Genomic DNA, 21,183 nt, shown 5'->3' on the forward strand with positions numbered 1-21,183 from the left:
TTGGCTGCAAGGATTCCGGAGAGTAGAAGCCTCCCCGGCTAATGGGATGTGTGTTTCTGCATCCCTGAAATGCGCCTCTTACCGTCCTCACGAGGCAAGGTAGCCCATCAATACGATCAGGGCCCACCCTCCTCCTTCAACATGGAAAGCCTTCTAGCTCACGGGGCACCCACTTAATGAGAAGTGTGTGTGGAACCCACACATCAGTCCACATTCTCATTCGCACCCTGGTCCGAAAACTGTCAACCACGGATTTTTAAAGCAGTCACAGGGCCTAAAACCTCTTCCTAAAAACAGAACTTAGAAGTAAGCCGGCCACACATTCAACACCCAAGATACCGTGCCTAAAGCAGTCACGGGGATTTTACGTCTGTCTTCTTGACATCTTTGTGAACTTTAGGATTCTCATTTAAACGGAGCCACTCCTGTACTTTATGGATTACGAGGTGATGTGCACACCTCATTGTACACAAGATGACAAGGAACCAGAGAACTTCCCGTGAAAGCCAAGGCAGGCTGGGGAGCTGCCATACTTGGGAGGCTGTGTTCTGGAGAACCCCAGAGGGGCAGGAAGAACCCAGCATTTGGACTGTCCTACAGGACAGCCTTGTGGCACTACAGACATTCCAAAGGTGTCAGAGATGTGTGCCTGGACTGGACTGGTTGCTCTCCAAGAGCCCTTCAGACACGAGAGAGTCAGCCCCTGTGGGTTTTGCAGTCTGCTCAGGTCTAAGAAAGAGCGGGGGCGGAGGAGGGGGGGGGCAGCGGGAGAACTGCCCTCTGCTCTGCTCACTCCCCAGAGCCACCTAGAGCGTCATACCATCACTCCTGGCTCATTTCAGGGAAGGAAGGCACCAAGTCAAGAGCAGAAGGCCTGTCGAGACCCCAGATCTCACCCGGAAAGGATGGAGGGGTGCAGGGGGAGAGAGAAAGGGGGGAAATGCTATGTAGAAGGTTCTAGACACACAAGGCCACTCTAGGCAGCTCAAAGAAAAAAGCCAAGGAGGCATCTGGGATGCACACCCACTTCTGGTTCTAGGGCTCAGCAGCTGTTCTTCCCTGGCCCAACTAGTCCATCCCCCCAACTTTCCAGGGTTCTGCCTCCATCTCCTCCAGGCAGCCTGGCACCAAGCTCCCAATACATTGCTTCACATCTAAGGCAGTCTAGTTTGAGCTACACACACACACACACACACACACACACACACACACACACACACACACACACTTCCATTGCTCCTCCCTTTTTTGAGTTTTGAGACAGGTTCTCATGTAGCCCAGGCTAGCCTCTAACTCACTATGTAGCAAAAGATGGCCTTGAACTCCTGACCCTCCCTGCCTCCACCTCCCAAGTACTGGGATTACAGCTGTGGACCACCACACCTTGCGTACAAGGTGCTGGGGAATCACACTGAGGTTTCCATGCATGCTGGGCACATGCTTCTGCCATCACATGCTTCTGCCATCACATGCTGTTTCTGCCATCTGATCCGCACTCCCGGCCACTGTCATACACTTTTTGAAGTGTAGCGACGCCCTGTACTGCACACAACCCCAACAACCAGACAGTATGATGGAAGACCACCTTTTCCTGTGTCTGACGATCGCCAGGAGACTTCCCGCTTGTTCCACGCTCTACTAATGAATGAATAAAAATACCTAGGACAGGGGTTTCTGTGGGAGCATTTTAAGGTCAGGAATGAGTAGGTATTGTGTGTGGGAGGTGGGGAAAGTGAAGACAGGGATCGGAGACTTCCCAAGGCTCTCCTAGAACCTTCCATTCTGCCATATTCATCGCCGAGAGGAGAGAGGATACAGGAGGCTGATGGACCTTGATGGCAGAGGGCTCTCCAGTCACTCTGCCTGGAGGTCCTGGCCACCTCCTCTCATATGATCCCCACTTCCTGCTCCCAACACCATGGTAGGACGGAGCAGTGTCAGACAAGTGCATAGACCCAAGGCGGAGTCCAAGCTGACCTTCACCGACTACCAGGTATCCAGATGGCCTTCACCGACTACCAGGTATCTGAATGGCCTTCACCAACTACCAGGTATCCAGATGGCCTTCACCTACTACCAGGTATCCAGATGGCCTTCACCAGCTACCAGGTATCTGAATGGCCTTCACCGACTACCAGGTATCCAGATGGCCTTCACCAACTACCAGGTATCTGAATGGCCTTCACCGACTACCAGGTACCCGGATGGCTTTCACCGACTACCAGGCACCCGGATGGCAGAATTCTTCTCTGTAATGCCACACATAGAAAGTATTTAAATATGTGTATGATTTGGCCAAAGCACGGAGGACCCGAAAGATGATTTCTACAATTAGAAGAGACATTTACAGGATATGAGGACTGACCCACGGAGCAATCAGAAGGCCTAGGAATTCCAATTCTGTATGAATGATGAGCCTAGAAATTGAAGAAGGAAGACGTGAGAGACCGGAGAGGCGGATGGGGACACCCAGCTCCACCAGACACCAGTGGCACAGGAAGAGGCGCCTCAGCCTGGCACACAGAAGGCCCTGAGTTTGGACCCCCAACACCACATAAAAGCAACTGTGATAGCGCATGTCCAACCCCAGATCTGAAATGGAACTAGAGACAGGTGGAACCCTGCAGATTGCTGGCCAAGCCAGTCCATCTGAACCAATGAGTCTCAGCTTCAGCAAGAAACCCTACCTCAAAAAATTAAGGTGGAAAAGCCAGGCCTGGAGGCACACGCCTTTAATCCCAGCACTTGGGAGGTAGAGGCAGGTGGATCTCTAAGTCTGAAGCCAAACCTGGTCTACATAGTGAGTTCCAGGCCACACATACATACCCAGTGTCTTAGTCGGGGCTACTGTTACTGTGACAAAACACCATGACCAAAAGCAACTTGGGGAGGAAAGGGTTTATTTGACGTATGCTTCCACATCACCAAAGTAAGTCAGGGCAGGAGCCTGGAGGCAGGGGCTGATGCAGAGGCCACGGAGGAGAGCTGCTTACTGGCTTGTTCCCCATGGCTGGCTCAGCCTACTTTCTTAGAAACACCAGCCCAGGGATGGGACCACCTACTATGGGCGGAGCCCTCCCCCATCAATCCCTGATTAAGAAGCTGCCCCACAGGCTTGCCCACAACCTGATCTTACAGGGGCGTTTTTCTCAGTTGAGGCTCCCTCCTCTCCGGTGACTCCAGCTGTGCCAAGGTGACATAAGACTATCCAGGTCACAGAGTCCGTCACTTCTGTTCCCGCTGCCGGTGTCCGCAGAGGGACACAGCGACAAGGAGACGGTCATGCTCGTCTCCTTTCCCAACGGGAGCCTTCGCACCTCATCGGTCTCTAATGAGAGGTTTTTTTGAAATAGTGATTTTTATTAAGAATAAAGCTAAATACGTTATCTTTTCCTAGAAATGGAAGTTGGGGGGTGGGGGTCAGCGCCGCCTTTTTTCTGAGCAAACGCCCAGGTGGAAACCCTGTCTGGAAGCTGGGATGAGGCGATGCTGACCACAGCTCCTTACCACACTCCAGCAAGGACGAACGCCACGCTCTTCCCCTGTGTTACCGAACCCCGCCCTCCTCGTGGGGAACAAGGCTTCACCTGCAGATTTACTTGATCATAATCACCCTCCTCAGAGGCGCCAGAGGAGTCCCTGCGCTCTCACAGCCTCTGAGGACAGTCCTGGTATCTCAGAGCTACACCAGTGACTAAGATCTCCTAACCCGACCTTTCTCCAAACTAAACAAAAGGTTTCATCCATGCCTTGTACAGAAGGAGGTGAGAGTGTGTTGGCTATTCTGTTCAGCTGGGGGAGGTTCAGCCGTGCAGTGGGTAGAATGGGGAGCCCAGATTCACATCCTACATCCTGCACCCCGTACCCTGGGTCCCCTGCCTTCCCTCCCCTGGTATCCTTGAGCATGTGTGAAGCAGGAGAATGGTGTGCAGCTGCTGTGGCTACCACAGCAACACTTGAGGCACCAAGGCTGGCAGAGGCGATGTTGCCAGTGACGTTATTTCCTGTGCCATTCATTACCCAGCAGACACGGTTCCTTGGTTAGGGTGTTGGGGGCCCCAAGGAGAAAAGGCCCCTATTGCTCCCAAACTCACTTCTCCCTCACGGCGTCTCCTCCAACCCTGACACCCTTCCCTGAGTCTCATCCTTGTCTTCCTGGGGGTTTTGGGGAGAGCCAAGTTCTGGGCAAGTGTCTCCCAAGATTGTCTCTAAGAACAGATCATCAAAACAAGGACTGCCTGTACCTCAAAGAGACACACGGGGGCCCTGGATTTCAAGCATTTTACAGTGTTCCACTGGGCAGGACCCAAATTGATTGCTCCAGAACATCTGTTACCAAGGACCGGCAGCTGTGAGCATCCCGTGCCTCTCCAAGTCCCTGGCACAAATTAACTTTGACCAAGAATGAAATAATAGTGGAAAGGTCAGGACAAATTGCCTTTTGAATTTGTGCCTGTTGGGAAGAAGTGCTTTCTCTCTTGGAATGACTCCTATTGAAGACGAAATACTTTATTCCCGAAGGCTCTAGGGGTTTGCTTGTTTGTTTGTTTGTTTGTTTGTTTGTTTGTTTGTTTGCTTGTTTGTCTGTCTGTCTGTGGTGCTGGGGGTGGGAGCGTTGCAGAGAGCCGCCACCTGGACACTCCCCACCCCTATCAGTACTCATCACATTTTCCAGGTTAGACTTCGGGCACAGAACAAAACCAGGAGCATCCTAAAAGCTGAGCAGGGAGGGCCATCTCAAGAGATCACAATGTGTAATGACAGAGAGCCACACCCTTTCCACATTGGTCCCGGGGGGGGGGGGGGGGGGGGGATGGGGGGGCTGTTTGACAGACAGGAGACCAGAACAGCCATGTCACTTATGTGTTGCCAAGCGTGGACAGCTCTTCACGGGTCATGAGAAAGCACTTCGAGAGCACAATGCGTTCCGCAAATGCAGAACCACAGAATCCTGACGATGCCAGTCCGGTCCGGGGTAGAATAGAGCAGTGGGGCACCCACACTTGAAAGCGAAGCTCTTGCCCAGGTCGACCCACTGTGTCTTGACTATTAGAGGCCCAGTGGGAAGGGCCGTGTGTCGTGTCAGAATATCCCCGCGCCCGGCTTCTGAGAAACGGGTCCACCACTGCTACCGACTCAGGATAAGAAACAACCAACAGGGCCGGGGAGATAGTTCAGAAAATCAAGAGCGTGAGGACCTGAGTTAGGATCCCCGGAACCCGCATAAAGAGGGACAAGGTGGCACACATCTGTAATTTCAGTGTTGCTGTTACAGCAAGATGGGAGACAGAAGCTGGAAGTGTGTGGGTCAGCTGTCCCCGGCCCATGCAGCAGCGAGCAAGACCTGGCCGGCAAGGCGGAGCGTGTGGACTGATAGTTGAGCTTGCTCTCTGGCCCACGATCTCAGCCAGGTTCTTTCTGCTCTCCCGGTTATTCTGCACGAGTGATTGACAAGAGGGGCTTCCTAATGGAGGGCCCAACATCGTCAACGTCCAAGAAACCGAAAGGGCTTCTCAGGGGAAGACCAAGCCTCATTACTCAACTTCCTTCAGCCACGTGTGACTCCAGGTCAACTCAATAACATTCTGTTTGGAAAAGGTTAACAGAGAAGTGGACCCAGTGCGAAGAGCTGTCTTAGTTAACGGGAATGACTAAGAGCCTGACTCTCGGGCCCGCGCCTGTGAGTTAGATCCAATTCAATCGGAACATTTCTTGTCACTGAGGCATACAATGGACACAGCAGATAAATGAGCTGGTTGAGGGTCACAGCCACCACCTCCAACAGGCCCCATTATCAGCTCCATTAGCCCAACAAATGTTTGGGTGAACTACAGCAGAGATGTGATTTGAACAGATAGTCAGCCTGCAGAGGATTTACACCCATCGGCCCGTTAATTGAATAATATGTCAACATAACAAAATGTTTGCCTCTTGCCTTCTCGGGGGAGGCCAACGCTCCCCTGGGCTCAGCGTTCCGTTTTCCCAGATTCCTCGTAACAGGCAAAGGAGGCTGGGCCCTGCAGACCAGTTTCGTTATCATTAACACGGTACTGTCTGGTTCTGTTGAAAACTGGGAAGAGGCAGAGTGGCTTGAGATCAGGAAGCAGGAAGAATATGGACGGTGACCAGATAATTAGTTGGAAATAAAAAAAAAAAAAAAAACGATAGTGACAGACCAACAGGCAAGTTCAAATACATGTTCCTCGTTAGGCAAACACAACTCTGAACAATGCCTTCCAGCAGCCAAACCCTCACAAGGCACCGGGAGGGACCATCACCGGGGGGTTGTTACTCTTAAGGGCTGAAGTCACTAAGACAGACAGAGAAGAGGGGGACAGACGGCCTGAAAACTGACCGCAGAAGAGCGGTCCTCGAGAGCGTCTCTCCCTAACTTGACTCTCCTGCTGACGTCCCTCAGCCTTAGAATGTCGGGGCTTTGTGAGCTCAACTGTATACACCACCACTTCTCCTTCGAAAGAAAGCATGACCAACGACGACGACGAAGACCGTGGGAAAACAGAGGTGTCGGTACAGGGAAGCGAAGGCCCCGGGCACTGTGGTTGGTGTGCGCCCCAGGGTGAGAGTGCGGAGGAAAAGCCCAGCTAGGGTTCAAAATACCAAGAAAAAAAAAAAGAGAGATGAGCAGACGGACCTTCCTAAATTTAGTCATCGTCTATCCCCCTCCCCCACAGAACTCCCCATGAGTTGTGATTTATTGGTTTTATATATAGAAACCATACATATTTAAGATTCCCTGCCCCTCAACGGGGTGGGGGCAGAGGAAAGGGAGGAGAGAATGAAGAGGAGCTTTTTCTTGTCCCCCAGAGGGAGGGTTTTCAGCTGAAGCTTGAATCTGACTTGGGGAGTCCCGGGTCTTCCCCCTTCCCAATTACTAGAGATTCCAACCAAGTCCCATTTCCAGGGAGCTTCAGATAGGTTAAACTCCAGGAGGGCGTGGACTGACCACAGTCCACTGAGGTCCCCCCCTCATGGCTGGTTTACTCTGTCAGGGAGCAACATACCCCCAAAAAAACAGCAAGGGGCCAAGGCTTGGAAGGGAAGGCAAGCCAAAAATACCCAGCCAGCGCAGCTGTGTGTACAGTATGAATCTTCCCAGCAAACACAGCACAGGGATTTGACGCTCCCTGGATCACGGGGCTCACAAACACACACTTGGAAAAAAAAAAAAACCAATCTGACCATCGCTCAGCAGTGAACGGTTCTTTGGGGGGCTGTGCATGTGGACTGCCTACCTCGCACATGTGAAACCCTGGGTCCCATCCCCAGCACCTCAAAATACTGAAACATGTCTGTTTCCCTTTACATCAAGGTAACATTGGTGCCACATGGGTGTGTCACACTTGGCCGTTTCAACCGGGGAGCAACTTTGGTTTAGATCCTTACAGAATTGCATGGTTCAGGGGATGGCCATAAAGTCAGAGCCGATTTTACTGCCATCTCCGGGGACTGTTGTGCACAGTGTGTGTGTGGGGGGGGGGGGACCACACCATCTCTGTCCCCCTCCCGGCAACTAACTGGCCGTGGGGTCGGTTAAGAAGAGAGCCCTCAGCCCTGCTCTGGAACCCCGGTGGACCGGTGGGAACGCCCTGGGACAAGTCCAGCCCTAAGAAGCCATCACACCTGGGTAAAAAATCGATAATCAATCCGCGGGGATAAAAGGGCAACTTGGCAGGGAGGGAGTCGCCAGCCAGGGCCAATTCAGCGGGAACCTACAGTCTTGCAAGACCCGGCTGGACTCAAGCAGTTCTGTCATCCTTTCCAGAAAGGGCAGGCCGCCAGGGGTCCAAGTTGAGTTAAGTGGCCCAGGTGAGGGAGCTGGTGACAGAGCTGGGAACGGAAGGTCTTACTTACTGCTGCGGAGCGGCGGGGTGGGGTGGGGGGGACAGGGGGGAAAGGGGGTCCTGCAACCAGCCCGGGACAGCGGGGCAGAGGGGAAGGGAGGGCACTGGAGGGATCGGAGAAGGCGGGAGAGGACCGGAGGGGACGGGAGGGGACGGGAGGGGACGGGAGAGGGCGCGGAGGGCCAGACCCGTACCTGGGCTCCGGCAGGACGACCTTCTTGCTGGCGCGCGCAGCGGGCGCCGCCTTGCTCTTCTCCATGGCCATCAGGTAGCTGACGTCGGCCAGCACGGCCTCCAGGTCCGCCATGGCGGCTCCGCAGCTCCCGCCGCCCCGACGGGGCCACGGCGCGCCCGACGCGCGACCCCGACGCGGACCCCGAACGCACCGCCCCTTCCGCGGCTCCGCGCCCCAAGCCCGGCGGCGCGCCCCCAACCGTCCGCGGCCACGCGCTCCTGACCCAGCCTCTCAGGCACCAGGGACTTCCTCTCCCTCCTCCCCTCCCTCGCCCTCCTCCCTTTCCTCCCTCCCCTTCTCCTCACCCTTAGCTCCCCGGGGCGCAGCCCAGATTGCCCAGGACTCGGGGGGACCTTGCCAGGAGGGCTCCAATAGCACCCTGTCAACCAGGCACTTCCAGGAGTTACCCTGGAGCGGCCTCACCTGTGTTTTCAGGTGATTGCCAAAACCTGATGGAGGTCAGAGCTACTCCCCGGGGGGTGTCCCCAGCCACTAGCCCCACCCTCGACCTCCCTCTGTGAACCAAGCCAAGAGAAACCGAAATCGTGGAGAAAGTTGCTTGGCTACTGCTGCGCAAGGGTGAAGCGGGGTGAAGAGTCCCGCCCTGGAGCAGAGCTGGCCCTGGGGACCCAGCTGATGAAGCACTCTGGGTTCAAGGTCACAGCCGGCTTGCACTCAGGTGAAAGGCCCCAGGGTACGTGTCCAATGGGGGGCGGGAGGCTTAGGGCATTCTGGCTCCTGCGGGCTGACAACCAACTCAAGGGGCACAAGAGGAAGCGCCTCCTTGAGAGCTCCGCTCAGCCTCCTGGGTTTTCAGGGAAGTAGAACTGAGGCCGAAGAACTGAAGTAGACCCTGGGCAGTAGGGAATTTCCAGGGGCTTGCGCCTTCCATGGTGGTGACCTTTTCACTACCCCCCGCCCCAACCCTGCCTGGGTCACTACTTATTTTTCTGCCGCCGGGCACACAGGTCCACACTCAGAATCCACGCGGCACCCATTAAGGGCCCAGAGGATCTGATGACATCCTCAGCTGGAAGTGTCTTTACCCAAGCGGTCACTCACAGGGTACAGTGAACCCCCGGTTTGGAGAGAGCTGGAGTCAACGTTCTGTCCTTAGTTGAAGGGGTGATTACGGGTCAAGTTTTGGCTAGTTCTGGGGCTGTCCTTGCAGAAGCGGCTTGGGTCTGCCGTCACATGACCAGCTTTTGTTTTCTGACCTCTCTGTTTGCCAACTGACCAGTTTGACCAGAAGTTTCTCCAGCTCCGAGGCACAGCACATAGGGGGAGCAGAAAAGGTGGAGAGGGATGGGAAGGCCCTGAGGAGGAGCTGGGTCTGCCTGCCGCACAGCACCAGCATCACCCCATGGCGCCCACTGTGTACGTAAACCAGGCAGAGACAGGCCGAACCCAACTTCACCTTGGGCTTTCCACGTCCACCTCTTTTTCACCCAAAAATGGGAACACAGAATGTCTTGTCCACCGGAGGTGGAGGGAGGGGTAAGTTCCCAAAAAGCATGTTGCCTTTTTTTTTTTTTTTTTTTTTGTCTGAATCACTATAGTTTCTTCCCCAAAGGTTGTGTTTTTAAAGTCATCTGGGGGGTTTTACAAATAAACCACCCGGCCTCACTCATTTTCTTGACCTCTTGTGACCCGAGATGCTTGTTTTTGCTGGGTTCTTTTTCCCAGTTGTGGTGTGTAGTGAGCTAGGAAGCCTTGGTCTCCACTCAATGACTGGGAGACATCAGAGGTAGCATCTCGGCTCTCTCCTGGCTATGTTTTCACTGATGACCTGGCGACGAGACCAGTTACGACCAGATCTTTTGTGTCCACAGAAGGGGGACAGACAGCACCTGGAAATGTTCCTTTGGGCTGGGGAGAGGGCTCAGCCTGGAAAGAGCCTGCCACACAAACATGAGGACCTGTGTTCGATCCCCAGACCCCACATAGGATGCGTGGGTCCATGCTTGGAATCCCAGCACTGGGGAGGCGGGGCAGGCAGAGCTGGGGGGGGGGGCTCACTGGCCAGCCAGCCTAGCTGAATCCGTGAATTCCAGACCATCAAGGGGCCAAGCCTCAGGAAACAAGATGAGTGGGGGGCCAACAAGGTGGCTCAGCAAGTGAGGGTGCTTGCTGCTAAGTGTGATGACCCGAGTTCAGTCCCCAGATCCCCTGGTGGAAGAAGAGACCTAATGCCTGAAAGGTGACCTCTGCCCTCTGCATGGGTGTGTACATACACAGTAAGTAAGTGTAATTTTTTTAAAAAGTGCCAATTGGGAACAACACCCAAGTTTATCATCTGGCTGCCCTTTTGAGCACACACACACACACACACACACACACACACACACACACACACACACGTGAGCACACACATGGGCAAGCGCCTTGCCTGACACCTAGCTGGCCCTCCATCAAGATCACCTCCTGCTCTGCTCACTCTCCCTTGCTAGAGAAGATTCCAAACCAGCGACTCACAGTTACAGGCTGAAGCAGGAAGACCCCCCTTACCAAAAATAACATCTCCCTGGGGCATCTCAAAGGAACCAAAAATGGCAAAAGTGATGTCCATTTATAAACACAAGCAATTGCTTTTCCAACAGAAGGAACAGCATGTCCAAAAAAACGTGGCCCTGTTTCTGAGGCCCCTCATCATGTAAGTCAGCTGACTTCATGCCCAGGTACCACTTCCGGAGACAGTATTAGGTGGCCCACTCTGGCTTCCCTCTGCGGACTCCACCTTCCTCCTTCTCGTAGCTGGAGCCTTTCGATGTGAAGCAGCTTTTCCTGTTCCCCGAAAACAAAGGGCCCTGATGACAGCGACATGGTTGTCATAACCGAGTCTCTGAGTCCTGTCATTAAGCACCAGCACCGCCAGCCTGCAGTCACTAGAAGGATGCAGAAAACAAACCGCCACCCACGTGTGTGCTCGGTGGGCAGGAGTCCCTGGCAAACAATCATGGCCCAGCCCCCTCCACCCCCAAAGGACTGAAGCGCTCAGATGGCAAGCTGCTTCTGAGAATTGACAGAACTCCAGGGTTCCCACACAGTTCGCGGTGTGCTCTCTCTCTCTTTTCCACCACACTGCATCATTGGGGGGGGGGCGTGGCTGAGAATGGCACACTCGAGTCGCGGCTCCCCCCGACGGTGGCGAGAAGTCTCCGTGGGTAAAGACACTCTGTCAAACCTAAGTTCCATTCCTGAGACCGACATGGTGGGAGTGGAGAAACCGCGGCACGTGTTCCTTGACTCGCACACGTACACACAAGAGAGATTAGTAAGTGTGAAAACATACTTTGGGACCCACCAGATTCTAGCAGCCTCTGAGAGGGAAGAGCTGAGGAGGGACGAGCTGGTCTCACTCATCTCGTAATCGGAGCTTGCTGAGACTGTACACGTGATCCCTGAACGATGAAATGAAGGGGATGATGCAGAATGAAAAATTAGTCGCAAATGGATGGGAGTCAACTTCAGTTGGAAGAGTTTGGACACAGTAGATGTCACACACACACACACACATCACACTGCTTCCACTGATGCCACCGGCTGGAGAAATCTCTCCAACAGCAGGTCCCCACCTGTAATTCTAGCATTAGGGAGGCAGAGCAGGAGGATGATGGGGCAGGTTTGAGGCCAGCCTGGGCTACACAGGGAGTGTGAGGCCAGCCTGGGCTACATAGTAATACTCTATTTCAGAACACAGAACACAGGGCTAAGGAGATGGTAGGTGAAGGACAAGTTCAAAGACCAGAATTCCTGAAATTCATGGAGAAACGCCACGCATGGATGGCGGCAACTGTCTTAACCACAGCCCTGGGAGGCGGATACGGGGTTGGCTGACGGGTCTGTTTAAGCCCTTCGGTGAATGTGAGGTTCAGTTATTCTTCTCAGAATTCAAGGTGGAGAGTAACTGAAGAGGACACTAATGTCAACCACTGGCCTACAGAGAGAGAGAGAGAGAGAGAGAGAGAGAGAGAGAGAGAGAGAGAGAGAGAGGCTCGGCGGTTGAGAACATCTCCTGCTGCTCCGGACCCAGTTCCCAGTGCACACACTGAGCGGCTCACAGCCCCTGTAACACCGGCTCTGGGCATCAGGAACTCAGGCTCCTCGGTACCCGGGACATTCACGATTCTCACTGTCACTAGTCCAGGAGGGAAATGTGCTCTCTCCATCAGCAGGTTTTCAGCTAAACACACCTAATCCTGTACTCCAGTACCTGCGCCACACCACCACCTACACAGACGCCGATGGCTAAGTGACGACATAAAGACTGATTCTTGCCTCGGAGATGCGCTCTCTGTATGAAGATTACCTAGGAGGTGACAGAGGCCTGGGGATGCAGCTCAGAGGTGAACCCCGGGGCCCTGGGTTTAAGGCCCAGCATTGCCAAAGAACGTACATAAAAGAAGAAAAAATTTCACTTAAAACGTAAATGGACAGAGCAGGACGGTGGTGGCGCACGCCTTTAATCCCAGCTCTCGGGAGGCAGAGGCAGGCGGATCTCCGTGAGTTCAAGGCCAGCTTGGACTACACAGAGGAACCCTGTCTCAGAGGGGGGGGAAAAGCAAATAAGCAAACAAAAGCAAACTTAAAGAACCACTAAAAGGATGGGGCTAAGCCCTGAGCACTGGGTCCCTGCCACAGCAGAGTCCTGCCCTGCTCATCCTCAGCTTAGCTGGATCTGGGAGCTTCCACGCTGTGAACAGAGTGCGAGTAATCCTTCCTACACAAGAAGCACTCAGAAGAGACGCTAGAGAGAGTCAGAACGCACTCAGTGTCCGAGGCCAAGAGCCCCCGGAGATGGGATAGCCTAGAGAACATTCCAGAAGAAAGTCTGTCCTACTTTCTGTGTGGTTTTGTTGGCTGGTATATACAGCAATCCTGGGCCTTTCCCGTGCCCTCATGACAAGATTGGAATTGGGAGTGTGCTGACCCCAGGGAAGGTGGAGAGTCAGGGTCCACACCGAGATCCACCCAGGTCAGGAGGGCATGAAGGATCAGGGTACGTGCCAGAGAGCAGGACCTGGGCACATAGGGGAAAGCCCATAGGGGAATCAGATACTCGGTGCTGGGTAAGGGGTGGTCTGAGCCTTTCCATGGGACCTGAGTGACAGGCTGGCCTCTGGCCGGCCCTTCTGTGCCCAATTCCCCCTGAAGGCCCACGTGACATTCCCCTGAGAAATGAGACCAAAATCAACCCTACAACACCCGCCCAGATCCCAGCCTGCTAAGCACCGTCTTGAGACACATCCACGCCACCCTCTAATAAGCATCAGGCATTTGGGGGCCGCTGGACTGACTGCCCCATCACTGAGAGGCCACCTGCTCTATCCCTGGTCAGCAATTAACAATGACTCACTCTGCCTTCTAAGTAGAGACTTGAGGTCCCTTCCCAGGAAGTGTGGACAGCCCGGGATCCTCTGGGAACCCGGAGCAGAGCTCTGGATGGAAAGGGAATGGAAGACAGGTCAAATCAGCTGACCCCAGAGGCCGGAGGTCCTGAGCGACCCGTGAGGAGAAAGGTGGACCACCTGGTGGGTGGCTGAAGCTCCTCTAGGTGCAGAAGGAAAAGCGAAAATAAGTCACTCCTCCCATTATTGCCAGTTATTGCCAGTGATGAGGACGGTAATTAAGGTGTCAGCCTGCGGCCCGCTCCCCCAGCCCCTTCTCAGAGCCTGGGTCTCAGCAGCCAACGCCAGGCGTGGGAGTGTCCATCTTCCATCCTGGACGCCTGTCTTTGCTTGGCTTCTCACTGCACAGCTCTCTGCTGTGGGGGGCGCACGTGGGTGCATGTGTGCGCATCTGCCTGTGTGCATGCTGGCTGCTGTTCCTCTCACAGAAGCCGCTGGGAAGCAAGCTTGCAGGCCTGCTGGGAGTACTAGCTCTTTCCCCTTCCCCCTCATTCTGCTCTCTTCCTCTCTCTGGGCCATCCACCTCCCCTGGCCCTTCTAACCTCAACACGCTCTCCTTCTCTGCATCCTCCTGAGTCCAAACTGGTTTTGCTGGGGTGTGGGATGCCTGCTCTCCAGAGACCAATGCGGGAGGGAGGGCTTTGAGTCTTGGGCCAGCCTGAGCTACAAAGCTTAGACCCTGCCTCAAAACACAAACACACAAGGCCTCCTGGGAGGATGGGGTAAGGGGCTGGGCTGAGAGGTGGGAAGAGCTGCCCGAGATGCGAACCAGTGAGGTCAGGCCTCATGGCCTGGGCACACAGGCTTACCCGAGGGTCCCTTGCACATAATCGTTTCTGGAATGAACCAAAAGCACAGAATTTCGCAGTAGCCGTCCAGACTCCTGGAACCTGGTGGTTCTGAAGCATAGCCCTGTCAGTTCCCAAGGACCTCGTGCTCACTGGGCTGACCAGATGCATTTGGGCCTACCTGCTCCAGCCCCGAAGCCCCAGCCCCAAAGCCTTCCCTCCTGCCCCTGCTGACAGCCACTGCCAACTTTCAACTCACTATTCTCATAACTTTTGGGAGACCTACCACATGCCAGGGAGTCACACTCCATTCACCAGAAAGCCAGGTGCTGACGCGGTGATTAAGTCAAGAAATCTCCCCTTGAGTCCCTCAGAGGGCAAGTAAGGACTTGGGTATGACAGTAACACCAACGGCCGGCCATCCATCCACCCACCCATCCACACACTCACCCATCCATCCATCCATCCATCCATCCACCCACCCACCCATCCATCCATCCACCCATCTGCCCACCTACCCATCCATCCATCCACCCACCCATCCACACACTCACCCATCCATCCATCATCCATCCATCCATCCATCCATCCATCCACCCACCCACCCACCCACCCACCCATCCACCCATCCATCCACCCATCCACCCATCCATCCACCCATCCACACACTCACCCATCCACCCATCCACCCACCCACCCACCCATCCACACACTCACTCATCCACACATTCACCTATCCATCCACCCATCCACCCATCCACCCATCCATCCATCCACCCACCCATCCATCCATCCACCCATCCACCCATCCACCCATCCACCCATCCACCCACCCATCCACACACTCACCCATCCATCCATCCATCCATCCACCCACCCACCCATCCATCCATCCATCCACCCATCTGCCCACCTACCCATCCACCCATCCATCCACCCATCCACACACTCACCCATCCATCTATCCATCCATCCATCCATCCATCCATCCATCCATCCATCCACCCACCCACCCATCCACCCACCCACCCATCCATCCACCCACCCACCCACCCATCCACAAATCCCTGTGCGCTGGCCACCACTCATTTAGGGAAATGTCCTAATTTATAGGGAGCACAGCCTCACCCCCACCCTCATTGTCACGAAATAACCTTCTAGCCAGGACCTTAAAGTCAATTGATTGTTTGACTAAAGGGTGTTGTTACATGGCCAAAGGGCACAGACATCCTATAATAAGACTATTCACAGTGTGTGGGTGGGTAGGAGTGGGGGGGGTGTCATCTCTGAGTAGATGCCACTTAAGCCGAGAATTAAAGGATGAAGAGAGGGGTAGAATGTAGCTCAATGGGTAGTGTTTGCCCTGATCCACCTCCATATACAAAGCCCTGGGTTCGATCCCCAGAATCATCTAAAACAGTCATGATGGCGCATGTCTGAAATCCCAGCATTTGGGTGGTGGAGGCCGGAGGGCCCAAAGTTAAAGGTCTTTCTGGCTGTATAGTAAATTTGAAGCCGGCCTGGGCTATACAAGATCATCTCTCAGAGAACAAGATGCTTTCAAGGGGACAGTGGAGCAGGGAACAGGGGCATGAACAGGTACAGGGAAGGGATGGGACACGGGCCTGAAGGCCTTCAAGGCCCAGAGAGCATAGGGAGGGACACGATGCCATTCCATCACCCTGTGAAAAGAACTGGTTTCCTTCCACACCTTTAACATGGCCCCAGATGAGGCCAGAGAGGGGGTTGGGGGAGCCAGACCTTTCTGCAGGGCCCTCTCCAATAAACTGCTTTAAAGGGAAACCCAGGAAGCAAACAAGATAGCTCTGTCCGTCAGCCTTCATTTCTCTAAACAAGCAGCAGGCTGAGCCCATCCTGGGAAAGCAATTCCACCCAGGAAGTAGTCCTTGGAAAGAGAGAGGAGTTGGCTCAGCCTCCTCTCAGCGGAAGTGGGAAGTGGCGGTGGTGGGACCCATGTGTACTATGCAAATACAGCCACACGCAAACCAGACCTTGAGCCGATTGGCCCAGGACCAAAGTTCTCCGGGTCGCTGCTGCTGCTGCTGCTGCTGCTGCTGCTGCTGCTGCTGCTGCTGCTGCTGCTGCTGCTGCTGCTGGAGCAGGGAGGGCAGAGACAGCACTGGCCTCTGGCCTTGGCTTGCCTGCTCCACCAGCCCTGTTACTGGCACGTGGCACACGACCAGGACTTTCCCAAGCCGAACCCTTGTTCTAGAAGCATTGCTACAGCTATAACCACCCACTTGGGAGTAGGAGCCAGGACTCCTGTGATCACGCTCGGCACCCAACAGGCAAGTGAGAAATCGGTTTCCTGAGACGTGGAACTGCCTCTCAGATTTGTGAGCGGGGGCTACGCTCAGAGGCTCATCTGCGGCTCGCCAGTTCCCAGAGCTTCTGTCCTGACCTCGTGGAGGGAAGGTTCTGGAGGAGACCTCGCTTGGCCACTTGGCTCCTGATCCGACCGTTTGCCACCCCCACCCCCCGGGGGTTAATTGCTGCTGTGTGGAAGAATGGCAACCCTCTTGACAGCTCCACAGAGCTGACACAGGCTGTCCCCCTGTCTCTGCGTTAGGAGTTTAGGTGTGGCTCTGCAGGGTCCACTTCCCAGCGTCATCTCACAAGGGTGGCATCTAGAGTCATTCGGTGCTGTGATGTCAAGGGAGGCTTACCTGGGCAGGAATCCTCTTCCAGGTCCTTGCGTTGGCTTTGGAATATTGGGTTCTGGGCTTTGCATTTTCACTGACATCCCTCTGGGGACTGAATCCTCTGTTCCTAGAGGCTCAACTCTGTTCCTTGCCCACCAGGACCTCCCCAACCTGGTCCCTTTGTCCTCAAGGGACCTCAGGATGGAAGCAGCAAGGACCAAATGCAGCCATGCCATCAAATCCACTCAAACGTGGCTGAGGCAGGTTGGTGCCACATTTCAGGTGGCTCTTGGAGTTCTCAATGCTACCCCAAAGCACTTTTTCCTGTACTCCTTCTGCCCACAGCCAGGATCCCTCATAGGACTCCAGGCCACCTGCACATCTGGTTCTTCCTCTGCCTTCCGACGTCGGCTCAGGAGAGGTTAGATCCCCTTCCGTCCCTATGTTTAGATCCCAAATAATCAGTCCAAACCCCTGAAGACTGGGTTTTCTTCCAAGGACTTTGGAGGCACCCCACCTGCTTCGTTGACAACGGCCTGAGTTAAGGTGACCTGGTTTCCCTTGAGGCACTCTGGGGAGAGCCACCCCCCTCCCTCTCTCCCTCCCTCCCTCCTCCATCTTCTCATTTTCACCACATGATTAGACCTCTTTGACATTTTCTCAGCCTCTCCACAGCTGAGCACACTGCCAGAGTGTGGTAAACTGCCGCAATTACCCAGCTTAGCAGGCTCGCTCGCTCGCTCACTCGGGCTCCGGGAAGGCCAGCCCTTCCCAGGGAAGCCAACAGGACCCACGCAGGTCTGTCTAAGAATGTGGAATTCAACCTTGAAGTGGCCCCACCAGCTGCCTCCCTGTGGACTAGGGCATCACAAGCAACACTCGGATTGCTTAGCTCAATTCAGTCACCCCAGGGACTCCTGGCTTTCGGGAGTCGGTACATTTCACCCTGAGACCCCGGGGTCATTTGGTAGAGCCTGGAAAAGAAACTGTAGGCTGCATTGTGAAATAACGAAGTGACAGAGAATGGAGTCAGTTTCTAGAGGGAACCACAAACACAGGGGTGTTTACGATTTCAGGAGATGTGTAAGCTGTGTGTGTGTGTGTGTGTGTGTGTGTGTGTGCTTTGTGGTGTATGCGGTGTGAAGTGTGTGGTGTGTGTGGTTTGTATGTGTGTGTGTGTGTGTAGTGTGGTGTGTATTTGTGTGTGTGCTTTCCACATCTGTGTGTGCACATGCATGTGGGTGTGTATATGTGTGTGTGAACATGCATGTGTGTATGTGAACATGTATGTGCTAGGCTACTATACATACATACCTTTTCTTTGTTTAATGATGCTGGGTATTGAACCCAGGGTCTCCAGCATGCAAGGCAAGCACTCCACTGTTGAGTTTTTTGGGTTTTTTGTTTTGTTTTGCTTTGTTTTTTTGTTTTTTTATCTTATTTCACATTTATCTTATCTCACTACTCACATACTCACTCTGTTACCCTTGGCAGACCGTGACCCTTGCCATCCCCCTGCCTCAGCTCCCTGTGTGTCTGGAACTGCAGGTGTACTTGTAGACTGTATGTCCTGCCTTCTGCTGTGCTCAAAGGTGCCCAGGGCCCCTGCACTTGATAAGGAAGCCGCAGTTACTCCAGTACAGGTCTATGTCACCTTCACACCACGGTCCACAGGATGGCGTTCCCAAAGCTCAGACTAGTCCCTACCAGCCAGTTAGGGGTCTCAGCAGGGGGGTCTTAGGGCTCCTGAAGAAAAAGTAGGAGCTGTACGCTTGGACCATGCTCACTTCCAGCCAGACTGGACACTTCTGGAAGGGAGATGACTCACGTTAATTTTAATTGTGATTGTCAACTTGGAAGAGTCTAGAGCCCACCTAGGGAATAAACTTCAGAGTATGTCTGTGAGGGCGTTTCTACGTTTGTCAAGGTGGGGGTACCCACCCTGAGTGCAGCATCACAATCCCATGAGCTGGGGTCCTGGATGGAGAAAGTGAGCCGAGAACCAGCCTCCATCTCTATCTCTTCTTCCTGACATGTGACGAGCAGCCTCCCACTTCCCACCAGGATGGACTGTACCCTCCAGTTGGGAGCCAGACAGACCCGCCCTGCCTTAAGTTGCTTCTTGTGGGATGGTGTGTTACAGGAATGAGATGAACACTAATGCAGAATGGAGTGGGGTGGGGAAGGGAGAAAGAGAGGGGGAAGAGGAAGAGAGGGAGGGAGAAAGAGAGGGAGGGAGAAAGAGAGGGAGGGAGACAAGGAGGGGGGACAAGGAGGGGGGAGAGCAGGAGAAGGAAAAGGAGGACGCAAACTAACGGCATGGCCAAGCCTCCAGACTTTTCTAGAAGGGCTTGTCAGACCACCTATCACAGAGCACACAGTAAATCTTCCCTATGGTTCTTTAGACCCCTCTGCTCTCCCTCTGAGGTTGTGTGTGTGTGTGTGTGTGTGTGTGTGTGTGTGTGTGTGTACAGGCATTCTCACCCAAACAGAACCAGCTGCCCCCAACTGAAAGACGCACTGGTCAGAGCAGAGAGGCAGGCGGCTGTGCAGGGTGATCACCATTCCCACGGTACCCCGCATCCTCCTGAATGTGCCTGGCTCTACCCAGACTCCATCAACATCAAGCCATGTTATATCCAGACCTTGCACTTGAGTCCACAGGAGCAGCGGTCAGGGAGTGTTAATACACACACACACACACACACACACACACACACACACACACACACACACACATCTGCACACACACGTCTCTCAGGGAAAACCCTGTCCTGCAGGGAACAGTGTGCTGCCACATGCCAACCAGCCCAGACTCATTCACTCAAGCCATCCAGTCTCTTGATCCTCAGTGTCCCATCTAGACCTTAGTGCCCCCGCACCCCCCACCCCCCCCACCCCCCACCCCCGCTTCTCCCACGGCAGGTACGCTGTTCTCATCTCTACAACATGGGCTTGTTCCATAGTACGCTGCCTTGTGGCTCAGCTTCCAAGGCGGACTCTAGTCTCACCCCATAAAGCTCAAAGACAGCAGCTATGATACCATAAAGCTCAAGTAGGGAGTGTGGATTAAACCCTGGGGGTGATAGGGAGCCACTGGGTGCCCTGAGCAGGCACTGGGCAGGACTATGCTTTTACATCAAAAACAAACAAACAAACAAACAAAGCAAGCGGCTTTGGACAGGACAGGCTCACGGGTGTCCAGAGGGATTCCAGGTGGGCCCAGAGACAGTGCTCACGTATTCCGAGGGTCGCACTTCCAGCTCCCTCCATTACAAGTCAAACTTCAGAGGTGGAAACGGTGGCAAGATTTGCACTGAGCGAACATTTCAGATTCCTGAACCACAGGGCCTCTGGGGATTGTGGTGTCTCCTCTTTCTCAAAGCACCAAAACTGGAACTTAAGAAATCCAAAACGGAGGGGCTGGGGAGCTGCCTCAGCCAGAAAAGTGCTCCCCATTTAAGCATGAGGACCTGAGTTCACCCCCACCCCACCCTCCCACCCCCCAACTCCCCACCTCCTCATCCCCCACCCCACCCCCAGTACTTATACAGAAAAGCCAGGTGTGGAGACTGGCTCCTGCAATCCCAGGACTGAGGAGGTAGAGACAGGAGGATTCCTGGCGTTTGCTGGCCAGCCAGGCTACTTGGCCAAATCAATCCATTCCAGGCCAGTTTCAGACATCAAGGCAGACAGCATCCTAAGGAATCCCCAAGGCCGACCTATGGCACACGCACATGCACACACACACACACACACACACACACACACACACACATACACACACCCATGATTATAGATACACACGTACAGGTCACAAAGAGAAAAGAGATGTCTTTGAAGTTATGAACATGTACTATTCTTTTAGAGGACCTGAATTCGGTTCCCGGCACCCATGATGGATGGCTCACAAGCACCTGTAACTCCTGCCCCAGAGGATCTCACATCCCCTTCTGACCTCTGTGGGCCCCACACTCATGTGTATACACAGACACACACACAAATACAGTCCACGACAACTGAAATAAATTCTTTTTTAAAAACAGAAAAAGAAAAGAGTGTTGCTGTGGGATGGTCTGTATGTCAAATTGCTCTGATTGGTCAATAAATAAAACACTGATTGGCCAGTGGCCAGGCAGGAAGTAGGTGGGACAAGGAGAGAGGAGAATTGTGGGAAGTGGAAGGCTGAGGCGGAGAGACACTGCAGCCGCCGCCATGACCAGCAGC

At 54.1% G+C, this 21,183-nt stretch overlaps 1 protein-coding gene and 1 long non-coding RNA gene across 4 annotated transcripts in view; one reads left to right on the forward strand and one right to left on the reverse strand.

The window, feature by feature from the left end:
• Grk3 (G protein-coupled receptor kinase 3) overlaps positions 1-8,268 on the reverse strand; it is a 97,074-nt gene extending 88,806 nt beyond the window's left edge. The window contains exon 1 of the mRNA XM_076560973.1: positions 8,057-8,268. Within this exon, the coding sequence (XP_076417088.1) occupies positions 8,057-8,169 (113 nt within the window). The 5' untranslated portion in view covers positions 8,170-8,268. The remainder of the gene's footprint in view (positions 1-8,056) is intronic.
• Positions 8,269-8,352: 84 nt separating this feature from the next.
• LOC121825515 (uncharacterized) lies at positions 8,353-12,648 on the forward strand. Of its 3 annotated transcripts, XR_013047785.1 has the most exons (4): positions 8,353-8,791; positions 9,338-9,594; positions 9,930-10,334; positions 10,698-12,648. It is a non-coding gene; the product is annotated as an uncharacterized LOC121825515 (long non-coding RNA). The 3 variants fall into 3 exon arrangements; XR_013047784.1 differs by having other exon boundaries at positions 9,930-12,648; XR_006067835.2 differs by lacking the exons at positions 9,930-10,334; positions 10,698-12,648 and having other exon boundaries at positions 9,338-9,639.
• Positions 12,649-21,183: the final 8,535 nt, after the last annotated feature.

The sequence above is a fragment of the Peromyscus maniculatus genome, chromosome 23 (assembly GCF_049852395.1).
Source record: "Peromyscus maniculatus bairdii isolate BWxNUB_F1_BW_parent chromosome 23, HU_Pman_BW_mat_3.1, whole genome shotgun sequence".
In the NCBI taxonomy this organism is placed as follows: domain Eukaryota; kingdom Metazoa; phylum Chordata; class Mammalia; order Rodentia; family Cricetidae; genus Peromyscus; species Peromyscus maniculatus.